Source organism: Neovison vison, chromosome 2, assembly GCF_020171115.1.
Source record: "Neovison vison isolate M4711 chromosome 2, ASM_NN_V1, whole genome shotgun sequence".
In the NCBI taxonomy this organism is placed as follows: Eukaryota; Metazoa; Chordata; class Mammalia; order Carnivora; family Mustelidae; genus Neogale; species Neogale vison.
Genome location: NC_058092.1, coordinates 37,156,335 through 37,182,255, shown reverse-complemented (window position 1 = coordinate 37,182,255; position 25,921 = coordinate 37,156,335). Strand labels below are relative to the sequence as shown.

Here is a 25,921-nt window from a genome sequence, read left to right as displayed (position 1 = left end):
CTGATCTCAAAGAGAAGGCTGTCAGCTTTCCCCCATTGAGGATGATATTCGCTGTGGGTTTTTCATAGATTTTATAAAGCTGAGGAATGTTCCCTCTCTCCCTATACTTTGAATTGTTTTAATCAGGAATGATGTTGTGTCTTGTCAAATGTTTTTTCTGCATCAATTGAGAAGAACATGTGGCTTTTTCTCTCTTCTCTTATAGATTTTTTCTATCACGATGATTGATTTGCGAATGTTGAACCACCCCTGCATCCCTTGCATAAATCCCACCTGGTCATGGTGGATAAAGTTTTTAATGTACTACTGGATTCTTTTAGCTAGGATCTTGTTGAGAATCTTAGCTTAAAGAGCTTCCAAGATTGGCAAGGTTTAAAAGAGTATGTGACCACCAAGCTGGGGGGTCTATAAAAGAAGAAAGAACCCAAGTGTGTCATAGAACAGAAATTTATAGAGACAATCTATAGAAACAAGGACTTCACAAGCAACATGATGTCAATAAAAACGTATCTCTCAATAATCGCTCTCAACTGAATGGCCTAAATGCTCCCATAAAATGCCACAGGGTTGCAGATTGGATAAAATGACAGGACCCATCCATATGTTGTCTACAAAAGACCCATTTTGAACCTAAGGATGCATCCAGACTGAAAGTGAAGGGATGAAGAAGCATCTTTCATGCCAATAGTCCTCAAAAGAAGGCTGGGGTAGTGATTCTCGTACCAGGTAAATTAGATTTTAAACTAAAGACCATAGTCAGAGATAAAGAAGGATGCTATATCATTCTTAAAGGGTCTATCCACCATGAAGATCTAATAATTGTAAATATTTATGCCCCCAATACAGGAGCAGCCAACTACATAAGACAACTGTTAATCAAGATAGAGTCATATTGATATGAACACATTAATAGTAGGGGGTGTTACCATGCCACTCTCAGTAATAGACAGATCATCCAAGCAGAAAATCAACAAAGAAACAAGAGCATTGAATGACACATAGGACCAGATGGACCTCATAGATATATACAGAACATCCCACCCTAAAACAACAGAATACTCATTCTTCTTGAGTGCACATGGAACCTTCTCCAGAACAGACCACATACTGGGTCACAAAGCAGGACTCAACCTGCATATTCTCAGACCACAGTGCTTTCAAACTGGCACTCAAACACAAGAAACAGTTTGGAAGGAATTCAAACACTTGGAAGCTAAAGAACACCTTGATTAAGAATGCTTGGATCAACCAGGAAATCAAAGAAGAACTTAAGTAATTCATGGAAACCAATGAGAATGAAGACATTTCAGTCAAAAACCTAGGGGATATAGGAAGGTGGTCCTAAGGGGGAAGTACATAGCTATTCAAGCCTCCCTCAAAAAAATTGAAAAATCCAGGATACACCAGCTTTCTTTACATCATAAAGAACTGGAGAATCAACAACAGATTAAGCCAGACCCACACACAAGAAGGGAAATAATCAAGATTAGCGCAGAGATCAATGAGATAGAAACTAGAGATACAGTAAAATGCATCAATGAAACTAGAAGATGTTTTTTTTTTTTGAAAGAACCAATAAGATTGATAAACCATTGGCCAAACTAAACCAAAAGAAAAGAGAGAGGACCCAAATTTATAAAAATATGAATGAAAAGGGAGAGATCATGACTAACTGATTCAATTTCTTTACTGGTTATGGGTCCATTCAAATTTTCTATTTCTTCCTGTTTCAGTTTTGTTGTTTATATGTTCCTAGGGATTTATCCATTTCCTCCAGATTGCCCAATATTTTGGTCTATGGTTGCTCATAATCTTCTCTTATAATTGTTTGTATTTCTGTGCTGTTTGTTGTGATCACTCTTCTTTCATTTGTGATTTTATTTATTTCAGTCCTTTCTCTTCTTATTCATACATCTGGGTCGGGGATTATCAATTTTGTTAATTCTTTCAAAGAACCAGCTCCTAGGGGCTCCTGGGTGTCTCAGATGGTTAAGCATCTGCCTTCGGCTCAGGTCATGATCCCAGGGTGCTGTGATCCAGCCCCATGTTGGGACCCCTGGTGGGGATCCTCCTTCTCCCTCTCCCTCTGCTGCTCCTCCTGCTTGTGGTCTCTCACTCTCTCTGTCATATAAATAAAATCTTTTAAAAAGGAACAAAGGCTATATAGCCTTTGGTATATATATAATGAATGCCATATATATATTCAAACAAACCGAAGAACCAGCTCCTAGTTTCCTTGATCTGTTCTATGTTGGTGTTTTAAAATTTCTGTATCATTTATTTCTGTTCTAATCTTTATTATTTTCCTTCTTCTACTCATTTATGCTTCATTTCCTGTTTTTTCCCCCAATTCCATTAGATGTAAGATTAGATTGTGTATTTGAGACTTGCTTCTTGAGGAAGGCCTAGATTGCTACCTACTTCCCTCTTGCTGCATCCCAAAGTTTTGGACTGTAGTGTTTTCATTTTCATTTGCTTCCATGTGTGTGTATGTATGTATATATATGTGTGTGTGTGTGTGTGTGTGTATATATATATATATATATACATTTTAAGATTTTATTAATTTATTTGACTGAGAGAGACACAGTGAGAGAGGGAACACAAGCAGGGGAAGGGGGAGAGTTAGAAGCAGGCTTCCCACTGAGCAGGGAGCCCCCTGTGGGGTTCAGTGACCCTGGGATCATGACCTGAGCCAAAGGCAGACTCTTAACTGATTAAGCCACCCAGGCACCCTTGCTTCCATGTAAATTCTTTATTTCTACATGTTCATGTTAAATGCATTTCCCCAACCTCCATATATTCGTGGTCCTTCCATCGTTTTTCTTGCAGTCGACTTCAAGTTTCATAATGTTGTGGTCTGAAAATATGCATGATATGATCTCACTCTTTCTGTACTGGTTGAGGCCTGATTTGTGACCCAGTATGTCATCTATTATGGAGAATGTTTCATGTGCACTCGAAAAGAAAGTATATTCCACTGCTTTAGGATAAAGAGCCCTGAGTATAACTGCTAAGTCCATCCAGTCCAGTGTGCATTCAAAGCCCTTGTTTCCTTGTTGATTTTCTGCTTAGATGATCTGTCCATTGGTGAGTGGGGTGTTAAAGTCCCCTACTCTTATTTCTCTATTATCAATGCATTTCTTTAAGCTCATTATTAATCAATTTGTATATTTGGCTGCTCCCAAATTGGGGGCATAAATATTTACGATCATGAGATCTTCTTGTTGGGTAGACCCATCATTATGATATAGTGCCCCTGTTCACCTCTTTTAACCCTCTTTGATTTGAAATCTAGTTTGTCTGGGGACAGGATGGCAGGAGAGTAGGGGACCTTGATTCATCTGGTACCTCAAATTTTGCTGGCTATCTATCAAACCATTCCAAGCACACACAAATTCAAGCTAAGATGTAGGAAGATTCATCTGTATTTCCACAAGCAGAAAAACAACTACTTTTTGCAAGGTAGAAGGTGTGGAAACTTGAATCTTCAGGGAAAATATCCAAAGATAAACGGAGGTGAGAGGGAGCCCTCATTAAGTTGGCTGTTGGAAAGTGATATAACACTGGGCCCTGGAAAGTCTGCTCTAGTGAGGGCCACCACCTTCTGAAATGGGCACAAGGAACGAAAAGGGCAGAATTCTAGGTGGATTATTTTGGTCTCAAGATTTCTGGAGACTCAGAAAGAATGGGGGAGCCTGATCTGATAGAGTGCCCAACCTATCAGTGGAGCAGGGAGAGTGGTTACAGTCAGCCAGCCCAGAAGAGACTCTCAACTCTGGTCACCATAAACCATGAACCAAGCCAATAGAGAGACCACTCTCTGCCTGACCACCCTAAAAAGAGCTAGAAGGTGCAGGCTGTTTAACATACTAGGGGAGATATAAAACAGCTTGTGCCCATGTGAGGGACAGCTCTCAGGGTGGTGTTGTCTGGGAAAAGACACTGGGACAGCAACCAGCATGGGGAAGAGGGTGCTTGAGTGAACCCACAGCTGCTGGCAGTTGCAGAGTCTCAAAGCACAGAGACAGTCTCGGGTCCCCATGACTCCCCCATGAGAGGTGCAGCAGTCAGGAATTGCATGAGTCTGTGGAGTTGAGTACTGCAGAAGTGGAGACATTTTGACCTGGAGGATTTGTTGAGGCAGTAGGGTGTGGGGAGGAGCGTACACGACATTGTAGCTCTGGGCCAGAGATTCTCCCAGGGCCATATTTGCTCTGACCCTCTAAAGAGAAGTGGAAAGATACCAGGGAACAAGAGCCAAACAGCCAAGCAGCTCGCATTAAGCCCATCCCCCAAACAAGGCATGTGGCAACTTTACCCAGGCAAAGACCCCTGAGAAGCTGAGCAGCAGGTCCCTTCCCCAGAAGACAGACTGGAAGAACAGGTGAATGATAAGCTTATTTCCAACAGGACTGTAAAACTCCAGCACCAGGGGAAAATAATATAGGGAGCTCCAGGTGCTCCCTCCTGACTCGTGTATACTTCAGGCTAAAATTTTAAATTTTAAATTTACATTTCTATTTTCATTTCTTTTCTTATTCTTTCATTTTTCTTTTTTTTCCCCACCCTGTTACCTTTTCAAATAGATTCTTATTTCCCAGACTGTATTTTTAAGTTGCTTCTTAACTTTTATTTTTTTTACATGTTTTATAGATTTATGCCCCACACTAGTCTGTTTTTCACTCTATTCAATTTTTATCTCGACATATATAAAAGTTCTGATTTCTTTGCAATTTGGGGATATAATGTCTACTAACACAGAGAGCAAAATAAATCAGGAAGAGGCAAATCCCTCTACTTTGTCCACCCTGAGAGATCATAAACTCTCTCCCTGCCCATCTTCTTTTTTTTTTTTTTTTATTATTGTTTTGGATCATCTTGGCTTTGGTGGCATATCTGTGGTAGCTTTTGACCCTGTCAGATTTTGTCCAAGTTGATTTTGCTTGGGTCATGGTTGGTATTTTGGACTCTATCTATTCGCTCAACTATCCTCAACAGAATGACTAGGAGGAGGAACTCCCAATGAAGAAAAGAACCAGAAAAAATATTCTCTGCCACAGAACTAATGGATATGGATATAAGTAAGATGTTAGAGACAGACTTCAGGATAGCAATTATGGGCTTGAAATGATAGGCTTGGGAAAAGCATTAGTGACAATATAGAACCTCTAAGGGCAGAAATGAGATCTAATCAGGCTGAACTTAAAAATACTATCCATGATGTGGAGAGAGGGGAGCCCTCCTACACTGTTGGTGGGAATGCAAGCTGGTGCAACCACTCTGGAAAACAGTGTGGAGGTTCCTCAAAAAACTGAAAATAGAGCTACCCTATGACCCAGCAATTGCACTACTGGGTATATATCCTCTAGATACAAACGTGGTGCTTCAAAGGGGCACATGCACCCGAATGTTTATAGCAACAATGTCCACAATAGCCAAACTATGGAAAGAACCTAGATGTCCATCAACAGATGAATGGATAAAGAAGATGTGGTTTATATACACAAGGGAATACTATGCAGCCATCAAAAGAAATGAAATCTTGCCATTTGCGATGACGTGGATGGAACTAGAGGGTATTATGCTTAGCTAAATATGTTAGTCAGAGAAAGACAACTATCATATGATCTCCCTGATATGAGGAAGTGGAGATGCAATGTGGAGGGGTTGGGGGGTAGGAAAAGAAAAAATGAAAGAAGATGGGATTGAGAGGGAGACAAACCATAAAAGACTCAATCTCAAAAAACAGACTGAGGGTTGCTGGGGGGAGGGCGGACGGGAGAGGGTGGTGGGGATATGAACATTGGGGAGGGTATGTGCTATGATGAGTGCTGTGAAATGTGTAAACCTTGTGATTCACAGACCTGTACCCCTGGGGATAAAAATACATTATATGTTTATTTTAAAAATTAATTAATTAATTAAAAAAATACTATCCATGAGATGCAGCCTAACCTGGATATTCTAACAGCACAGAGTAAATGAGGCAGAAGAATGAATCAGTGATCCATAAGATAAGCTGATAAAAAGGAAGGAAGCTGAGGAAGTTAGGGATAGGCAGCTAATAACCCATGAAAATAGACTTAGAGAAATCAATGATGCCATGAAATGTTCCAATGTTGGAATTATTGGGATCCCCCAAGGAGTGGAGAGAGAAAGAGAGAGAACTAGAAGGTATATTTGAGTAAATCATAGCTGAGAACTTCCCTAATCTGGGGAAGGAAGCAAGCATTCATGTTCAAGAGGCAGAGAGGACCCTTCCCAAAATCAATAAAAATAGATCAACACCCTGACATAGAACCATGAATCTTAGTGCAATAAGTGCAAATTTTACAGCCAAGGAAACTATCCTGAGAGCAGCTAGGGGGAAGAGATTTCTTACATATGAAGGAAGGAACATCAGAATAGCACCATACCTATCCACAGAGACCTGGCAAGCCAGAGAGGGTTGGCAAAGCATATTCAGAGTACTAAATGAGAAGAATATGCAGCCAAAAAAAATATTTTATCCAGCAAGGCTGTCATTCAGAATGGACGGGGAGATAAAGAGGTTTCAGGACTGGCAGAAACTGAAAAAATATGTGACCTCGAAGACAGCCCTGCTAGAAATATTAAGGGGGATTCTATAAAAGAAGAAAGACCCCCAAGGGTAACATGGACCAGGAAGTAACAGAGACAATAAATAGAAACAGGGACTTTACGGGCCATACAATGACACTAATCATATCTTCCAATAGTTAATTTCAACGTGAATGAACTGAATGTTCCCAACAAAAGACATAGACATATGCTGAGTGAAATAAGTCAAGCAGAGAGAGTCAGTTATCATATGGTTTTGCTTATTTATGAAGCAAAAGACAGAGGGTTAGAGATAGGATTAAAAAAGAAGAAAACATCCATAAGCTGTCTACAAGAGACTTATTTTGAACCTAAATTATTATTTTAGGTTCCTAGATTATTTTAGCTTCCCCTAGATTATTCCCTACATATTTTCATACCACAAGTCACCTCCAGATTGAAATTGAGGCAATGGAGAACCATTTACCATGCCAATGGACCACAAAAGAAAGGTGTGGTAGCAATTCTCTATCAAACAATTAGATTTTAGGGCGCCTGGGTGGCTCAGTGGGTTAAGCCGCTGCCTTCGGCTCAGGTCATGATCTCAGGGTCCTGGGATCGAGTCCCGCATCGGGCTCTCTGCTCAGCAGGGAGCCTGCTTCCTCCTCTCTCTCTCTGCCTGCCTCTCTGCCTACTTGTGATCTCTCTCTGTCAAATAAATAAATAAAATCTTAAAAAAAAAACAATTAGATTTTAAACCAAATACCATAGTAAGAGTTGTAGATGGATACTATATCATACTTAAAGGGTCTATCCAACAAGAAAATCTAACAGTTGTAAATATCTATGCTCCCAGCATGGGAGCAGCCAACTGCATAAACCAACAATAACCAAAATAAAGAATAATATTGTTAATACTACATTAATAGTAGGAGGCTTCAAACTTCACACACAGCAATAAACAGATCATCTAAATAGGAGATCAAAAAAACAAAAACTTTGAAGGACACATTGGACGAGACGGACCTTATAGATACATACAGAACTTTCCATCCTATAACAACAGAATACTCATTCTTGTCAAGTGCACAGAACTGTCTCCAGAGTAGATCACATACTGGGTCTCAACCAATACCAAAAGACTGAGATTATTCCCTACATATTTTCATACCACAATGCTTTGAAACCGGAACTTAACAACAAGGAAAATTTGTAAGGAATGCACACACTTGGAGGTTAAAAAAAAAAAAAAAAAAGAATCCTGTTGATGAGGCAGCAGGAGGCTGGCTGAAGACAAAGCAAAAGCTGGCACCTTACACCCCCTCTCCATCTGCTTCCCCTCAGTCATATGTGTAGCATTCCTCAGGCACCCCTGACTGCCATGAAAGATAAAAAAAAAAAAAATAGTTAACTTGCAGAGATCACAATCCTGCAAGACAGAGTCTCCCTTGGTTTACAAATGTCCTAGAGATCTACAAACAAAGAAGTTACCTTATCAATAGCACAAATTTCCAGAGGCAAATAACTCAGTTCCTCAGCCCTAAATAATGTTAAATTTCTTCTAAACCCAACTCTCACTAACAAAGACGCTTGATAGTAGAAATGTGAATGGCTTGCCAAAAGAACATTCATCAAGCCACAAGGCCTCCAGTATCCTGGCACCTTGTAGGCCCTCTTTAGCATATGAGAACTCCTTTGAAACCTTCCTTCCCCTCACCTTCCCCCAACCACACAGTACATAACCTGCCATCTCTCACAACCTGGGGCAGCAGCTCTTACTGCCCACGGGTCCTATCCCCGTGCTTTAATAAACCACCATTTTTGCACCAAAGATGTCTCAAGAATTCTTTCTTGGTCATTGGCTCCGGACCTCAGCCCACCAAACCTCACCTACGTTCTAGAACTTCATCACTGTTAAAGAATGAATGGGTCAACCAGGAAATTAAAAAGGAACTTAAGCAATTCATGCAAACCAATGAAAATAAAAATACACTGGCTCAACGCCTATGATATACTGCAAATGTGGTCCTTAGAGGGAAGTACATAGCCATCCAAGCCTCTCTCAAAAATTAGAAAAATCCCAAATGCACAAGGTGACCTTTATACTTAAAGGATCTGGAGAAAGAACAGCCAATAAAGCCTAAACCAAGCAGAAGAAGAGAAATAATGAAGATTAGAGCAGAAATCAATGAAATAGAAACTAGAAGAACAGTAGAACAGATTGATGAATCTAGAAGCAGTTTCTCTGAAAGAATTAAGAAGTTCAATAAACCTCTGGCCAGACTTATCCAAAAGTAAAGAGAAAGAACCCAAACCAATTAAATCATGAATGAAAGGGGAGAAATCAAGACCAATACCAAGGAAATAGAGACAATTATTAGAACTTATTACCAGCAGCTATATCCCAACAAACTAGGTAATCCAGAAGAAATGGATGCATTCCTGGATACTTATAAACTACCAAGACTGAAACAGGAAGAAATAGACAATCTGAACTGACCAATAACCAGCAAGGAAATTGAAGCAGTAATCAAAAATCTCCCCATCTCTCTCTGCCTGCCTCTCTGTCTACTTGTAATCTCTGTCTGTCAAATAAATAAATAAAATCTTAAAAAAAAAGTCACCCCAGAAAACAAGAGTCCAGGGCCAGAGAATTCTACCAAATATTTAAAGAAGAAATTGTATCTATTCTACTAAAGCTGTTCCAAAAAATCCAAAGAATAGAAATGAATGGAAAACTTCCAAACTCATTCTATGAGGCCAACATTACCCTGATCTCAAACCCAGACAAAGACCCCATCAAGAAGGAGAATTACAGGCCAATATCCCTGATAAACAAGGATGCCAAAATACTCAACAAGATCCTAGCCAATAGGATCCAACAATAGATTAAAAGGGTTATTCACCAGGAACAGGTGGGATTTATTCCTGGGATGCAAGGGTGGTTCAACATTTGCAAGTCAATCAACGTGACAGATCACATTAGCAAAAGAAGAGAGAAGACCCTCATGATCCTCTCAACTTTTGCAGAAAAAGCATTTGGCAAAATACACATCCTTTCCTGATTAAAACTCTTCAAAATATAAGGATAGAGGGAACAACCTGAATATCAGAAAAGCCATCTATGAAAAGTCCACATTCTCAATGGGGAAAAACGGAGAGGTTTTCCCTTAAGGTCAGAAGGCAACAGGGATTCCCACTCTCACCACGTTTGTTCAACATAATATTAGATGCCCTAGCCTCAGCAATCAGACAACAAAAAGAAATAAAATGCATTCACATTGGCAAAGAAGAAATCAAACTCTCTTTTTGCAGATGACATGGTACTTTATGTTGAAAACACAAAAGACTCCAACCCCAAATTACTAAAACTCATACAACAATTCAGCAACGTGATAAGATACAAAATCAATGCACAGAAATCAGTTGCATTTCTATACACTAACAATGTGACCAAAGAAAGAGAAATTAAGGAATCAATTCCATCTATAATAGCATCAAAAACCATAAGATACCTAGAAATAAACCTAACCAAAGAGGTAAAAGATTTATACTCTAGACACTATAGAACACTTATGTAGGAGATTGAGGAAGACACAAAGAGATGGAAAAACATTCCATATTCATGGACTAGAAGAATAAACATGGTGAAAATGTCTATGTTGCCCAGAGCAATCTACACTTTCAAGGAAATCCCTGTCAAAATACCATCAACATTTCTCACGGAGCTGGAACAAGCAATCCCAAAATTTGTATGGGACCAGAAAAGACCCTGAATCACCAGGATATTGTTGAAAAAGAAAACCAAAGCTGGGTCCATCACAATTCCTGACTTCAAGCTACATTACAAAGCTGTGATCATCAAGACAGCATGGTATTGGCACAAAAACAGACACATAGATCAATGGAACAAAATAGAGACCCCAGAAACAGACCCTCAACTCTATGTTCAAGTAATCTTTGACAAATCAGGAAAGACTATCTAATGGAAAAAAGACAGTTCAATACATGGTGATGGGAAAATTAGACAACTACATGCAGAAGAATGAAACTGGACCATTCTCTTACAACACACACATCTAAATGGATGAAAGACCTAAATGTGAGACAGGAATCCATCAAAATCCTAGAGGAGAACATAGGTAGCAACCTCTTTGACATTGGCCACAGCGACTTCTTTCAAGACAGGTTTGTAAAGGCAAGGGAAACAAAAGCAAAAATGAACTTTTGGGATTTCATCAAGATAAAAAGCTTTTGCACAGCAAAGGAAACAGTCAACAAAACTAAGAGGCAACCCAGGGAATGGGAAAAGATATTCACAAATGACATATGAGACAAAGGGCTGATATCCAAGATCTATAAAGAACTTATCAAACTCAACACCTCCAAAAAACAAGAAATCCAGTCAAGAAATGGGCAGAAGACATGAGCAGACTCTTCTCCAAAGAAGACATACAAAAGGCTAACAGACACATGAGAAAATGTTCAACATCACTAGCCATCAGGGAAATACAAATTGAAACCACAATAAGATACAACCTTACACCAGTTAGAATGGCAGAGGATGAATAAGACAGGAAACAACAATGTTGGAGAAATGTTGGTGAAAGGGGAACCCTCTTACACTGTTTGTGGGAATGCAAACTGATACAGCCACTCTGGAAAACAGCATGGGGGTTCCTTACAACATTAAAAATAGATCTACCTACCCTATGACCCAGTAATTGCACTACTAGGTATTTTCCCCAAAGATACAGATGTAGTGAAAAGAAGGGATACATGCACCCCAATGTTCATAGCAGCAATGTCAACAATAACCAAACTGTGGAAGGAGGTGAGATGTCCTTCAGCAGGTGAATGGATAAAGAAGATGTGGTCCATATACACAATGGAATATTATACAGCCATCAGAAAGGATGAATACCCATCATTTGCATCAGCATGGATGGATCTGGAGGGGATTATGCTAGGTGAAATAAGTCAAGCAGAGAAAGACAATATCATATAGTTTGTTTTGTATGTGGAAGTTAAGGAATAGTTTAGAGGACCCAGAGGGGAAGGGAGAGAAAACTGAATGGAAAGAAATCAGAGAAGGAAATAAACCACGAGATACTCTGGACTCTGGGAAACAAACTGATGGTTACCGAATGGAGGGCAGTGGGGGGATGCGGTAACTGGGTGACAGATATTAAGGAGGGTGTGTGTGTGGTGATCAGCACTGGGGGTTATATGCAACTAATGAATCATTGAACACTACATCAAAAACTAATGATGTACTGTATGTTGGCTAAGTGAACATAATAAAAAACAAAATAAAATAAAATCTAGTTTGTCTGATATAAGTATGATGATTCCAGCTTTCTTTTGATGTCTATTAACATGATAAATGGTTCCCTATTCCCCTCGCTTTCTTTTTTTTTTTTCTCTTTTTTTCCCCCCTCGCTTTCAATTTGGAGGTGTCTTTGTGTCTAAAATGAATCTCCTGTAAGCAGCATATTAATGGGGCTTTTTTAAAAAAATCCAGTCTGATACACTATGTCTTTTGATTGGAGCATTTAGTGCATTTACATTCAAAGCAATTATTGATGAGTATGAATTTAGAGCCATTGCATTACCTGTAAAGTCACTGTTCCTGTAGATTACCTCTGTTCTTTTCTAGGTTGTTGTTGTTGTTTTGATTGTGGCCTCTCCTTCCTGCTCGAAGGGTCCTCCTTCATAGGTCTTGCAGGTCTGGGTTTGTATTTACAACTTCTCTTGTCTAGGAAACTCTTTATCTCTCCTCTATTCTGAATGACAGCCCTGCTGGATAAGATATTCTTGGCTGCATCTTTTTCCCCTTTGGCACATTCACTATATGATGCCACTCTTTTCCCGCTTGCCAGATTTCTGTGGACAACTCTGCCGCTAACCTTACGTGTCTACCCTTGTAGGGACCTTTTGTCCCTAGCTGCTTTCAGAATTCTCTCTTTATCTTGCATTTTGCAAGTTTCATAGTGATATATCTTGGTGTTGACCTGTTTTTATTGACTCTGAAGGTAGTTCTCTATGCTCCTTGGACTTGAATGCCTATTTCCTTCCCCAGATTAGGAAGTTTGTAGCTGTACATTGTTGAAATTAGCCTTCTGAGCCGTTTTCCTGCTCTTTTCTTCTGTGACTTCTATGATATGGATATTATTGTGCTTGACGGAATTGCGGATTTCAATGTCTACTTCCATGATCTAATAGTTTTCTTTCTCTCTTCTTTCCAGCTTCATTATTTTCCATAATTTTATCTTCTATCTCTTCTATTCATTCCTCTACTTCTTTGTTGTGATTGCATACAGTGGGTTTTGCATCTCATTTATAGCATATTTTAACTTCAGCCTAATTAAGTTTTAGATTTTCTACCTCTGCAGCAAGGGTTCCTCTGGTGTATTCTCCTTCTTTTTTTTTTTTTAAAGATTTTATTTATTTGTCAGAAAGAGAGAGTGAGCACAAGCAGGGGGAGTGGTAGGCAAAGGGAGAAGCAGGCTCTCCACTGACCAAGGAGTCCAATATAAGACTCCATCCCAGGACCCTGGGATTATGACATGAGCTGATGGCAGATGCTTAACTGACTGAGTTATCCAGGTGTTCCTCTCTGGTGTCTTCTATGCTTCTTTCAGCTTGAAAGAAGCTAGCATTCTAATGATTATTGCTTTAAATTCTTATTCAGATATATTGCTTTTATCTGTTTTGAGAAAATCCCTAGATGTGATTTCCTCTAGACCTTTCTTTTGGGGAGAATTCCTCTGCCTTCTTATTTTGTATGTTTCCTGTTCCTCAGATTAATGCTACATTAAGAAATGCCATACACTGTTGAGGACGTGGTGCTTCAGGTCCTTGTAATAGGAGATTCATTACACAACCCATGGAGCCACAGGTCTCTCCATTTCCCCCTAAGTCCTGGGCCACTGTCCAAACCCAGGAATGTGTAATCATATTGCCCATGCCTCTCAACTTTCCTCCATTTCTATGCTTACTTTTCATGCCTTGCTGGCCCAGGCCCAGGGACTCTGGAGCCTGACTCCTTTCCTTCCTTGGATCAGTACCAGCTTTGCACCTAGCACATGATGGGCAGTTGTGGAGAAAGATTGGAAGTGGGACAGCCTGGGTTGCAATTCTGGGTGTAACTTCATGTTTGCCTCCTGAGTCCTCAGGAGTCAGCCACAGGAGGAGGGTGTAGGAATAACAAGGTAGATGGAGACGAACATGGCAGGAGGAAAAGCTGCCTTCCAAAGAACTCCTGACAAAAATATCTTGTTTTCCTTTCAGAGTTATGGGCATGGAGTCAATTTGGGGGAAGAGAATCAGGAATGAAGTGAGGCTGAGAGACTTACTTGTCCTCCTCAGATGTGCTTTCATATGGTCTCCATGAGTCTTCAGTGCCCATCCCATTCCCTAGCACTCATCACCTGGTGAATACCTATTCACCCTTCAGGGTCCCTTTCTTGTTTTTAGTTGTCTCCTTCCTGGGTTGGCCCACCCCCTTATTCATTCTTTCAGTACAGGCCTTATCATGTTTTCCTGTACTACTTTAGTTTTCTGCCTTTATCTCCCAGACTGTGAGCTGAGGAAACATTTGCTGAGTGCATGTGTGACTGAATGAGCATTCCTTGGGAAAGGGATGATTACCCCCCCCTTATAGTAGGAGAACCTGAGGCACAGAGCGTATGACTGGCTGGCTTCATATGTCATGAGCAAGCCCTGGATTGGGCCTCCTGAGTGTGAGGCCAGTGCTCTGTCTGCAGGCACAGTCATCCCAGAACATCACTGAATGATGGGCTGGGACAAGCATGGGGAACAACAGAGGCAGCTGAGACAGACAGTTTGGAGATCCCTGATTCTAATCCCAGCTGACACTCTCAATGGTGGTTTTCCTATGGTCTCATCATGTTAGCTCTCTGTAAGTGTTTTCCTCTCACAAATGGGATAATAAAACAAACCCACTTCCTGAGCATTTGGTAAACTAGACTGTGAAGTTTTTGCAGTCAGGATTCATGTCTGTTGTCAGGATTCATGTTCGCTGGCAGCTGTGTCCCAGCATATAGCACCTGCCTGGCACAGAGTAGGTGCTCCTAAAATATTTGTTGAATAACAGGGAGAAGAGCCAAGTGGGAACGTACCCAGCCATTATCGCTGTCTGCTGACAAAGCTTTCCTCCCACAGTTTCCCATTAACATCCTCACAGTTAATGAACTTTAGATGTCCAGTCTAAGCCCCGCCCTCACTCTTCACCCTCCCTCCAGGTGGGCAGGGCCATCCTCCCCTGACTGTCTGGGCTGGGATGCTAAGGAGAGGTCCCCAACAGTCAGGGAGAGTCAGTGATCCAGCAGCACCTGCACCATGAGTGTCTCTGTGCTGAGTGTCATCAGACCCCTGGGCGGTGTCCCTGGGATCCTACAAGTGGCCTCCGTGCTAGGGCTGGTTCTGCTGCTTCTCAAGACAGCACAGCTTTACCTGCACAGGCAGTGGCTTCTCAGAGCAGTCCAGGAGTTCCCGTCCCCTCCTTCCCACTGGCTCTTTGGGCACAGGCATGAGGTAGGAAGGGGCTGGACTGGGGATGGAAGGGTGGGGTCAGCTGGGGAAGGCAGCAACCACCCACCCAACACTAGCTGTGTGCCAAGACTGGCTTGGTGTGAGGGCTGCCCATGGCAAAGGGAAAATCCACATGTGGAGGGGCTCACCAAGGGTTTATGGTTTCAACAAATGGTCAAAGTCCATTGAGCAGTTGTAGTCAGACCCAAGTAACCCAACAGCATTTTGGTAAATGATGACTTGATGAATGAACAAATGCATGAGGAAGGGATTCTAATGGCCAATTCAGAATGTCCAAATCTTCCCCCAAAACTTGGGCTTCCCTCCATCATAACGTTAATTATCCTCTAGTGTCATGGCCTCTTAATCTGCTGTCATCAAAGTAGCATTAATACACAAATTTAAATTTTGAAATACAATCTACTTTATGCTCCAAATAAAATTGTATGGCACAATTGCTTACCATGTGATAAAAGTTGTCATAAGTTTATCATGCAAATGTTGGCTTCCAGTAGTTTTGTACACCATGGAGTTAATCCCTGACAAGTTTCTGTAGGCTGTTGATTGTGAAGGCCACTAACTCCACTCGACAATGGGACATAACCTGGCTTAGGATAAACCTTGGACAGCCAGGAAAGTGTGGATCAGAGCCAAAGTCATAAGAAACAGTTCTGAACACTTAGTTTGCTGATGGATCCAGAACCCTCTTCTTATATCCATCTTGCCCTTACCCCTGGATCTAGCCACGGAACCAGAAGAAAGGTTTTATTGATTTCTCTTTCTTTTTTTTTTTTAAGATTATTTTATTTATTTATTTGACACACAGAAATCACAAGTAGGCAGAGAGGCAGGCAGAAAGAGAGGAGGAAGCAGGCTCCCCACAGAGCAGAGAGCCCGATGCAGGGCTTGATCCCAAGACCTTGAGATCATGACCTGAGCTGAAGGCAGAGGCTTTAACCCACTGAGCCACCCAGGCGCGCTATTGATTTCTCTCTCTTTTGGTGACAGTTGCAAAAAGAAGAGCAGCTGAAACTGCTACTGAAATGGGTAGAGAAATTTCCATGTGCCTGTCCTCGCTGGCTATGGGGCACAGAAATGGAGGTCGTGATCTATGACCCTGACTACATGAAGCTGATCCTGACACGATCTGGTGAGAGGACACCCGCATACCTGTTGGAGTAGCTCTTCCCTCTTGGGTACATGCCCAGGGGTCTGTGAACTTGCACAAGACACTGGAGGCTCAGCTATCAATACATGACTCTCTACCTATGACCCTCCCAGCATACAAGCCAGCAGAAGGCCAGATATTATTTAAATTGAACGTGGAAACAGCTGTGTTGGGCTGCTTTTTTTCTTTTCTATTCCTTTCTCTTATCCTTTCTGTTGTGCTCTGTTCATTCTGTTCTTCTCCCCTTCTTTCCTTCCTTCCTTTCACTTCTCCTTCCTTCCTCCCTTCCTCCTTTCTGCCTGGCTGTTGCTGTCTTTCCTTCCTTTCTTAACCAAACTGAGACAATTCCAGATCTGAAAGACAATTTCTTATACAAGATAACTTCAGTTTGGTACTTCTAAGTGTTCTCTATGATGGGTAATGGTATGGCCAAGTCACCACGATTCCTCAAAATACCTGAGACTCTGTCTTTTCACTGGCATTAAAACAGAGCCCTTGTTTCTGCTGAATATACCTACCTGATGCAGTGGGGCTCTGTAGGGGGACTTTGAGTCTGCCTTCCCGAGCCTTCAGTGACTATGAGGAAAGAAAGAGAGTTCGCGTTGGAAGCAAGTAGGAGGTGCCTTGACACTAATTGCCAGCTAACAATATCAGAAAGGGATGGGGGACAATGGTCTGAAACATAGCTACCTCCAGGGGACATCATGCCTATGTTGGTCACCTCCAGTTTCCTGTAATGCCCTTCTTACTTTCAGACCCAAAGTCTGATGGTTCCTACAGATTCCTAGCTCCCTGGCTAGGTAAGTACATTTAATTATGACTGTGGTTTACCTTCTGATTAGTTTTACCAACACCTATCCATTTGACCCAGATTAAATAAGAGGTGACCAGCACCACAGTCACTTCACTTAACTCTGAGTTGAGTCTCCATTCTCTTCTTCTAATAAAAACCTCACCCATTCCTGATGGTGGGAGAGACCTCCTGATTCTCAGTTTATCCCACATCACTTCTGAGTCCTTGCCAATGATCTCAGCACAACTTTTCACTAAAGTCCTTCTATAAACCAGCCTTAGCTCTGTTTCAGGCTTGATTTTTGCAGCTGTTATAACCACTTCCTGCGCACCAGGCTTTGGAAAGTTCCCTTCCTGACATGCACTGTCCTTTCCTGCCTTGCCCAGAATGCCCTTCTTCCGACACCCTGGGTTCCTCCCCAGTTGTCCCCAGACAACTCTTGGGAGATTCCTCCCCCCCACACACACACCCATTGTGGTCCAGGGTATGGTTTGCTCCTGTTGAATGGGCAGACGTGGTTCCAGCACCGGAGAATGCTGACCCCAGCCTTCCACTATGACATCCTGAAGCCCTATGTGGGGCTCATGGCCGACTCTGTCCAAGTGATGCTGGTAAGTTCAAACCCTGCCCACCTGCACACTCACACCCCCAGTACAGTTCACAAAGTCTACTCTCAGACAGCTGTGTCCTTCAGACATCCATTAGACATGGCACCCAGATTCACCCACTTATATCATATTATGAGACAGGGCCCCCCGAGGATAGATGGAATAGGAAAGGACCCAGGCACCTATTTTTTCCACTCTTTGCTCATTGCCCATAGGAGAGTCAGTCATGGTGGATAAAGGGTCCCTTCTCCTCCTGCTTTCATGTGTTTGATTTGGGCAGGAAGAGTAGTCAATGCCCCTAGACAACAGGACAAGCTTCCCCTGGCTGGTATGGGCAGAAGGAGCTTCAAAGGCATGGTGGACATCCCATGTGTTCACTCCGGTGGGCTCTGGGCTGGGGCTGAAGGCTTCTGATGGGTTTTAGATGCTCCATGGAGGGAATTGGAGACCAGGTCTCTATCCCCAAAGCTGGGTCCTGCCATAACATCAACTCTGAGCATGACTCTATTTCTCACTCACTGTGCTCAACTAACATTTGTTGCAAAAGAGGAACTGAAGTCCCTGATATCCCTTCTTTAGAAACCCCAGTCTTAGCCCTTTGACCTTTCCTTTGCCTTGACTCTTGCTCCCTAAATTGGGACTTCATCTGTTTTTCATGTGTAGATCAAGCCCAAGACACAAATATTTACCCTGAGTCCCCTGAAAAACAATATTTTCTGATCTGCTAAAAGGCGGTTATTATCAAACTTCTTCCTAAGTCAGATGGTAAGAGATCATGATTAATTAAATGAAAATTAACTAACAACTTTCTCAGAGTATATTCTGAGAAAATACTCACCGCATTACAAACAAATGGCTATATGGTCCTAAACTGATGAAACACAACTGCTTTAGAAAGTGAGGGCATCTTTCAGAGTATTTGGAGAGGTAGAGAGAGAGTCTAGACTTGTTAGCATGGGTCCTTTAAAGGAGTAGAGAAAGGTTTATGTGTCCCTCTACCACAGAACAAATGGGAGGAGCTCCTCAGCCAGAACTCATCTCTGGAGATCTTTGGACACATCTCCTTGATGACGTTGGACACTCTTATGAAGTGTGCCTTCAGTGACCAGGCCAACCACCAGACAGAAAGGTTAGTGAAATCCTTATTAGGTGCAAGGTCCTACTTCTTACCAACTTGGGTGAACGTATCTGAGAGGCAGTTAGGACAGCTCGGATGTTTACCAGCCCAAAGGGTCACATTCTGCAGAGAACCCCTGGCCCCAGTTAAATTCAGCCCACAACAACCCTTCATTAGGCACAGACCCTGCTCTCTGCCCCAGGAAGAAGTCTGGATGCCCATGTCCCTCATAAAGGGCTAAGAGTCTCGAGGGTATAAGAACAACATGACAAATGCCGAGAGTTGCCTGTCCCATTGATTGTGGAATGCTCCATACACAGGCCCACCACACTCCAGGTCACATGCCTCCTTCCATCCAGTCCATTCTGCATCCTCCCCTTTCAGGAACTCCCAGTCCTACCTTCAAGCCGTTTGGGACCTGAACAACCTGGTATTTTCTCGGATGATGAATGTTTTCTACTGGAAAGACATCATCTACAGGCTGACCCCTGAAGGCCGCTGGAACCACCAGGCCTGCCAGCTTGCCCATCAACACACAGGTTGTATCTGCCCTCTGGGAAGCTCCCCTCCTTCATCAGGCACATCCCAAAGGGTCTGGCCCTGACCCTCAAGCTGAGTCCTGCCCTGGGCTGCCCTTCCAGGACCTGGGAAACACCGACCTGGGAACTCCTCTGGTGCAGGTGTTAGGGTGCCAGGTGCTATGCAAGAAGCTATATGTGTCACCCCATGGGTGAAGGCTGAATGAGAGCCCCTGCCAGCAGCATTCAAGCAGAGCCTCCTTGGCTGTGCTGCTGAGGGGAGTGATGACCTGCAAGCACCTGGTGCTAGAGTTCCCACCCCAACAAACACACACACACCCACACTCCTCCTGATCCACCTGGAACCCTGACTGGGGCTACGGTGAGTGTCTGTGTCTGGGCACCCAGAGCGTTCAGCTCCGCCTGGGAACACTGTTCTGGACAGACCGAATGATCAAGTTGAGGAAGGCTCAGCTGCAGGAGGAGGGAAACCTGGAGAAAGTCAGGAGCAAGAGGCACTTGGACTTCCTGGACATCCTCCTCTTTGCCCAAGTGAGTGTGGCAGGGAAGGCCTGAGGCTTGTCCCACTAGTGTGGAGGAGGGGGGCAAATTCAAACCTGCCCTTGCTCTGTGTCTTCCCAGATGCAGAACAGGAGCAGCCTTTCTGACAAAGATCTCCGTGCAGAAGTGGACACCTTCATGTTTGAGGGCCATGACACCACCGCCAGTAGCATCTCCTGGATCCTCTATGCTTTGGCCACACACCCAGAGCATCAGCAGAAATGCCGGGAGGAGATCCAGAACCTTCTGAGGGGCGGTGTCTTCATTACCTGGTGAGTGCTCATGAGATGGGAGGCCCTGCCCTCTCAAGTAGAAAATTCCCTGGCTGCCAGGGCCTTGCCCACCCTTCAGGATAGCTTTGTTTTAGGGACCACCTGGACCAGATGCCCTACACCACCATGTGCATCAAGGAGGCACTGAGACTCTATCCACCAGTTCCAAGTGTTGGCAGAGAGCTCAGCAAGCCCATCACCTTCCCTGATGGACGCTCCTTACCCAAAGGTGTGAACTTCCCCATTCTCACTCATAAACTGTCGGCAGGAATGCATGAGATACCAGAAATCCACATGTACACCACAGTTTGTGCATGTCTTTGAGACACCTTTCCCCCTCAGGAAAACCAGTATTTCATTTGTTGTTCAGATGAGGTATATGGTGTTCTTTGCACAGAGCTTAAATCCAAGAAATAAAAACCCGATAGACTCTGAATGTGGTTTTGTGTTTTGCCCTAATATTCTCATTCCTTGAGATATGAGTGCTTGAGAGAAAATCAGATGGGACTGGGGGAGATGTGGTCTTTCCTTATAGGGTCTCGGCTAATGAGAGAGATCAGAGAATTCACCATCATGGCTCAGATGGTCCAGTCTCCAAGGAGCCCTCAGGATGATGGCAGAGAGTAGCTGATGACCAGATCTCAGATCCCTGCCATAGCTGGAAGCCACTGTTCGTCTACTCTCTGCTCTGAATCCCAGCCCTGCCACATCCTAGCTGGGTGGTCAGAGGCAAGTTGCTCAGCTTCTCTAAGAATCAGGTGCCTCATGGGAATGATGGAGATGTGAGCCTTCATTGGAAGGTTATTGTGAGGATGTAGGCATTCATGGATATTTCTAAGAGGTCACGGATGGTAGTTGATAAATGTGAGTTGTCCCTTGAGTTGCTCCAAAAAGTAAGCCTCCAGTTCCTTCCTGCGTCTCAGCCTGGTCATGGATAATCTTCTAATCTGTGCACACATGCACACCTGTTGTGCCATGTCTGCCCCATCTCTCCTGCAACACTATCATTCCATTCACAGTGATGAGGAGTGGTTCTCAATGTGGTTGCCAAGCTGTGTGTGGGTGCAGCTGGGCTCTACAAACATGTATGTCTAGCCTTCTCTCTTCTGGTCCACAGGATTCTTAGTGATGCTCTCCTTTTATGCCCTTCACCACAACCCAAAGGTGTGGCCAAACCCAGAGGTATGATGACCTTGGGCAGAAGAGGTGGGATGACCTCTCCAGATCAAACCCTCTTCCTGGCCCACCTCCGGGTGTGCTGTCCCTTGGATGGTTGGAAGGAAGGGCTTGATCACACCTGTCCTGGCCCTGGTGCTCCCTCTGCAGGTGTTTGACCCTTCCCGGTTTGCACCAGGCTCCTCTCGACATAGCCATGCTTTCCTGCCCTTCTCAGGAGGATCAAGGTGAGGCACTTGTACCAGAATGGGAGGAGGCAGGGGCTATTTTGGGGGTACATACTTGATGTTTGTGACTTGCTACATTTATGTGGGTTTCTGTAGATATATCCTGGCATGTTGGAGGCTGGGAAAGAGGTATGTGTCTCTATGCAAAGAAAGTTGGTAATCACTGAATGCCATGGAGACTTTGACCCATTGCTCTTACACAATCTCCATCCACAATTCAGTATCAGTGGGTATTCCATAACTCAGGGTATTCTTGTGAGTTCTTCATTTTGTGAAGAATTAGATTTTCTCACATGTAATTTTCAAGTGTTGTCAAAGTCAAACACAGGATGGACACAAAAGTTTTCGTTGCACACAATCTCAAACCAGATTTTCTACTAAACTCCCCATTCTGCTCCACACTGCACCATTGACTACGTTGCATGTGCTTCTGTACTCAGCTTCCTGCAATGCCTCAAATATTTCAGCCATACACAGGAAAGGTTCCTGTGTCTCTTAAGTGCTTCATAAAGTACTCGGCTAATCTGTGTTGTTGCTATATTTTCTTCAACCAAATGAATTATTGACTCTATGGTACTGGTCATGTACACTTGACAATTTTCCCAGTTGTCCAATCAGTACATATGATCTGGGCTCTACATACCTTAATATTACACTTAGAGTCCAGACATCCAAATGGGCAAATATATAAAAATAAGGACATTTAATTGCTTTTGGAAGAAAATGCAATCTGTTGTGTATATATATGACACATGGCATTTGAACGTTATCTGGTGTGTAAAATATAAAGCACACATGAAGTAGCTGTTCAGTGGGATGACTATTGTCCAGCATGGCTGCTGTGAAATCCTCCAGTGCTGCTGAAAGTGTCCTATAAATAGTAACTGCAGGAAACTTTGTAAGCAGTTCTTAGAAAAATGTTTTTTTCCAAACACAGAAATCTGTCAACACTTCACATACAGAGTGAACCCACTTTCACACCACATCTTTTAGCAAATTGTGCTTCCAGATACTGGCTCCAGGATCTGTTTCTCCTTGAGATTGAGTCCTTCTTCCTAGACATTGGTGCAAGTCATGTGGCTGCCAATAGAGACAGGAGAGGAGTAGGCAGCTTAGCTCCTAGCTCAGAACTAATGGTTACTCATTTTATTCCATTCAGCATGGGTTTATTTTTTCAGTTCAATAGACATCATTCATTTTTAAGACTGCCTATTAAGCCTCTCTGTGTGTGCCAAGTCCTCTGCTATGAGAGAGCATACTGGCCTTGCCTCCAGGAGTTTACACTCAAGAACTACATGCCTCCACTCAAAAGAGACTGACTTCCTTTTCTTTTTTCCTTTCTTTCTTTCTTTCTTTTTCTTCTCCTTCCTTCCTATCTTCCTTCTTTCCTTCCTTCCTTCCTTCCTTTCTTTCTTTTCTTTTTTTTCCTTTACTCACTCATTTCCTAATTGACCCCACTGTAGGAAGCTCCATGTTCCTGGCACTGTCCTACTCTGGAAAGCAATGTGTCCCTGAGTAAAGTATTAGGGTGATGTCAGGGTCCAGGAATGAAGAGGCATGGTGAGCAAGAGTGGAGGTGAGGGCAGGCTATCATTGCCCTTAGCCATGAGCATGTGGCAGGCAGAGGTGGAGGGGGGCATTCCTTGGGATCTCCTCAGCAGGAGCTGAGCTGGAAGGAGGAGAGAGTTAACAGGTGACTAGTGAGTGAGGCAACAACCGAGAGAGGACTCTGATGTCATCTGAGGCATTTGGACATGTTGTACCTGTGATGGAGGGCATGGGATGTTCTGAACTTGGCTGGGGTTTCAGGAGAGGAAGTGGAGGCATGAGACAGAAAAGTCTGGGTTAAGAGGTAGAGTGATGGCAAGCAGAGACATTTCTGCAGTAGAATAGGAAGGCTACAGCAGCTGGTTGACTGAGGGGCCAAGAAGAAAGTAAGAGCCTGGACCCAACCTGGCTGGCAGATGGTCTAGCAGGTTGAGAGTCACTAAGGCTCTGCCCCTGCAGAAGCTTCTCTGTGCCATACTGACTTCCTTACCCAACTCTGCCTTGTCCTTACTCTGAGGATCTGGACCCCTGTGTGCCCCAGATGGTTAGGGCCTGAAGGGTGGCCCAACCCACCCCCTATGGTGCCCTGTCCTGTTCTCCCCATTGTGAAACCAGAAATGGCATGTGCAGAGAGTCAACAACTTAATGATAAACTATTTTAGTGATCCCTTGACTTTGCCCTGAGCACAAGTTACTGACCTTCTTGCAACAGAATTTCAGGCCTACTGAGAGCACAGATAGGAGTAGGAGCTAATACTGCAAGAGTGTAGACTTTGTCAAAGGATAAGGGGAGAGTGTGAAACAAGCAAGGTGGGGTAGGCATAGAGATGTGTGTGTGTCCTGAGGGAAAGGGACTGGGCTGTGTGTCCATGCAGGAGGGCCATGAATGTGCTGTTCCTGGCAGGGGGTTGAAGCCACTTCTCATTTCTTTTTTCCTCCCTGACCCAGGAACTGCATCGGGAAGCAGTTTGCCATGAACGAGATGAAGGTGGCGGTGGCCTTGACACTGCTCCGCTTTGAGCTGGCACCAGATCCTTTCAGGGTCCCTGTTCCCACTCCGAGAATTGTGTTAATGTCCAAGAATGGGATCCACCTGCATCTCAAGAAGCTCCTCTAACCCTTGTGGGGACAAGATGAGCCCCGATGGCCTCCTGCCTACCATCATGTTTCCTGTCAGTCTCTCTTGTCTACTGTCTTCTGCCCACTTCCCACTTTCACTCTGCCCATAGCCAGTCTCCTGCTCTCCTCCTCTTGTGCATCAGACTGTCTGCCCTTCTCCATCTCACCCTTTTCCAAGATTCCTACCTGTTTGCTTGTTACCTTTTTCCTACCCAGCTGTAGCTCTGACTATCCATGTAAGTCATGATCAGCTGCCTGTCCCCCAGGCTGTCTGCCCTCTCCCTGTTGCTGTTACTTTCTGTCTGCTTTGAGTTCCTTGCTGCTTAACCACATTACACAGACTTGGTTCCTTAAAAGAGCACAAGATGATGACCCTGTAGCTTAGCTGGTCAGAAATATGAAATGGGTCTCCCTGGCACAACAAAGGTATTACAGAACCTCTAAGGGAGAATCTCTTTTCTTGCATTTTCTACCTTCTAAAAGTCTGCTCTTAAGGCTATTCAGTGAGGGGATTAGGCCTCCCCATTTATCAAGGAAATATGCTGTTCTTAAATTGATTACAATTACAATTGATTACAGATGCTAACAGTACCCATGAAATTTTTAGTGCTACATCTAGACTTTTGTTTATGAATAACGGGGACTCCAGCCAATCCAAGCTGACACATAAAGCTAGTCATCACAGTCTACCATGTGTCCTCTTATCATTTGCACATTCCATTAAACCATACTTCATCTGCAATTTAAGTATAATAAAGTCACACTTCCACCAGCTAACCTTCACACAATTGAATGTGTGTTGATCCTTTTCCCCAACCACGAAGCAAAGTCATTGGAAGGTATTCTCTCTTCTCCCTGAAATCCTGTGACCTACATGCTATGACACAAGGTTGACTATTTGTACCACACGTCTGGGTTCTACGCAGGATATAAGACAAGAAAGAAAAAATCTGACACGCATGTGCACACATGCATAATCATATTCATAACAAAGCAGGAAAATGCTAGAAGTAATTACCCTCTTTATTTCTATAACCTATGACATGGCCATCCTTAGCATTTATAACAGCCTTCTTCCACTACCCATTCCATACTTGCTTCACCCTCTGAATGTCCCTCAGTTGGTTGTGGTTATTTTCACCTGATGCCATGACCCAAATCTTCACACTTAAGGGATCTGAGCCATTACTAGTCTTGCCTGAATTGGGCTGTGGCATTTTCCCATTTACTCTCATGACAGGGCAGGGTAGTTCTATGAAATGCCCATGTATTTCCTCCATTCCAAGCATATTTTTTCTTATCCTCATGGTAAGGAAAGTGCCAATTTCCCCCTTGGTGATCAGGATTGATCAGTACAGTCACTGCTTCTGAGTTAGACCCATGAGGAGCACAAAGTGTCCAGGAGTCACCTTCACATAGTCATTCTTGTATCTCCCAGCGGAAGTACTCCTACTTTTGGAGGTGAGATAACTAGGACAACGGAACCTAAGGTTACAGTGATAAGTACTCCAAGTTTTGCTGATCAAATCACTGAGGGTAATAATGAGTGGTGCTGCTCTTATTTCCATCCCTTGAGTCCTGGGTGGGTGAGTCCTGGCTATGAGAGACACAGCATCATAAATTAGACATTGATTTAAAGCAGATGCAGCCTTCTGGAGAGACCTCCTGCAAGTTATTGCCACCTATCTGGTGCTGTA

The 25,921-nt window shown here is 43.3% G+C and overlaps 1 protein-coding gene across 1 annotated transcript; it reads left to right on the top strand.

The window, feature by feature from the left end:
• Positions 1 to 14,882: 14,882 nt before the first annotated feature.
• LOC122899939 (cytochrome P450 4A6-like) lies at positions 14,883 to 25,012 on the top strand. The gene is made up of 12 exons (XM_044238172.1): positions 14,883 to 15,120; positions 16,126 to 16,267; positions 17,041 to 17,085; positions 17,562 to 17,689; positions 18,691 to 18,815; positions 19,188 to 19,342; positions 19,767 to 19,873; positions 19,964 to 20,154; positions 20,250 to 20,383; positions 21,272 to 21,336; positions 21,481 to 21,557; positions 24,054 to 25,012. The coding sequence occupies exons 1-12, from the start codon at positions 14,926 to 14,928 to the stop codon at positions 24,220 to 24,222; spliced, it is 1,533 nt and encodes a 510-aa protein (XP_044094107.1). The 5' UTR covers positions 14,883 to 14,925; the 3' UTR covers positions 24,223 to 25,012.
• The last annotated feature ends 909 nt before the right edge of the window (positions 25,013 to 25,921 follow it).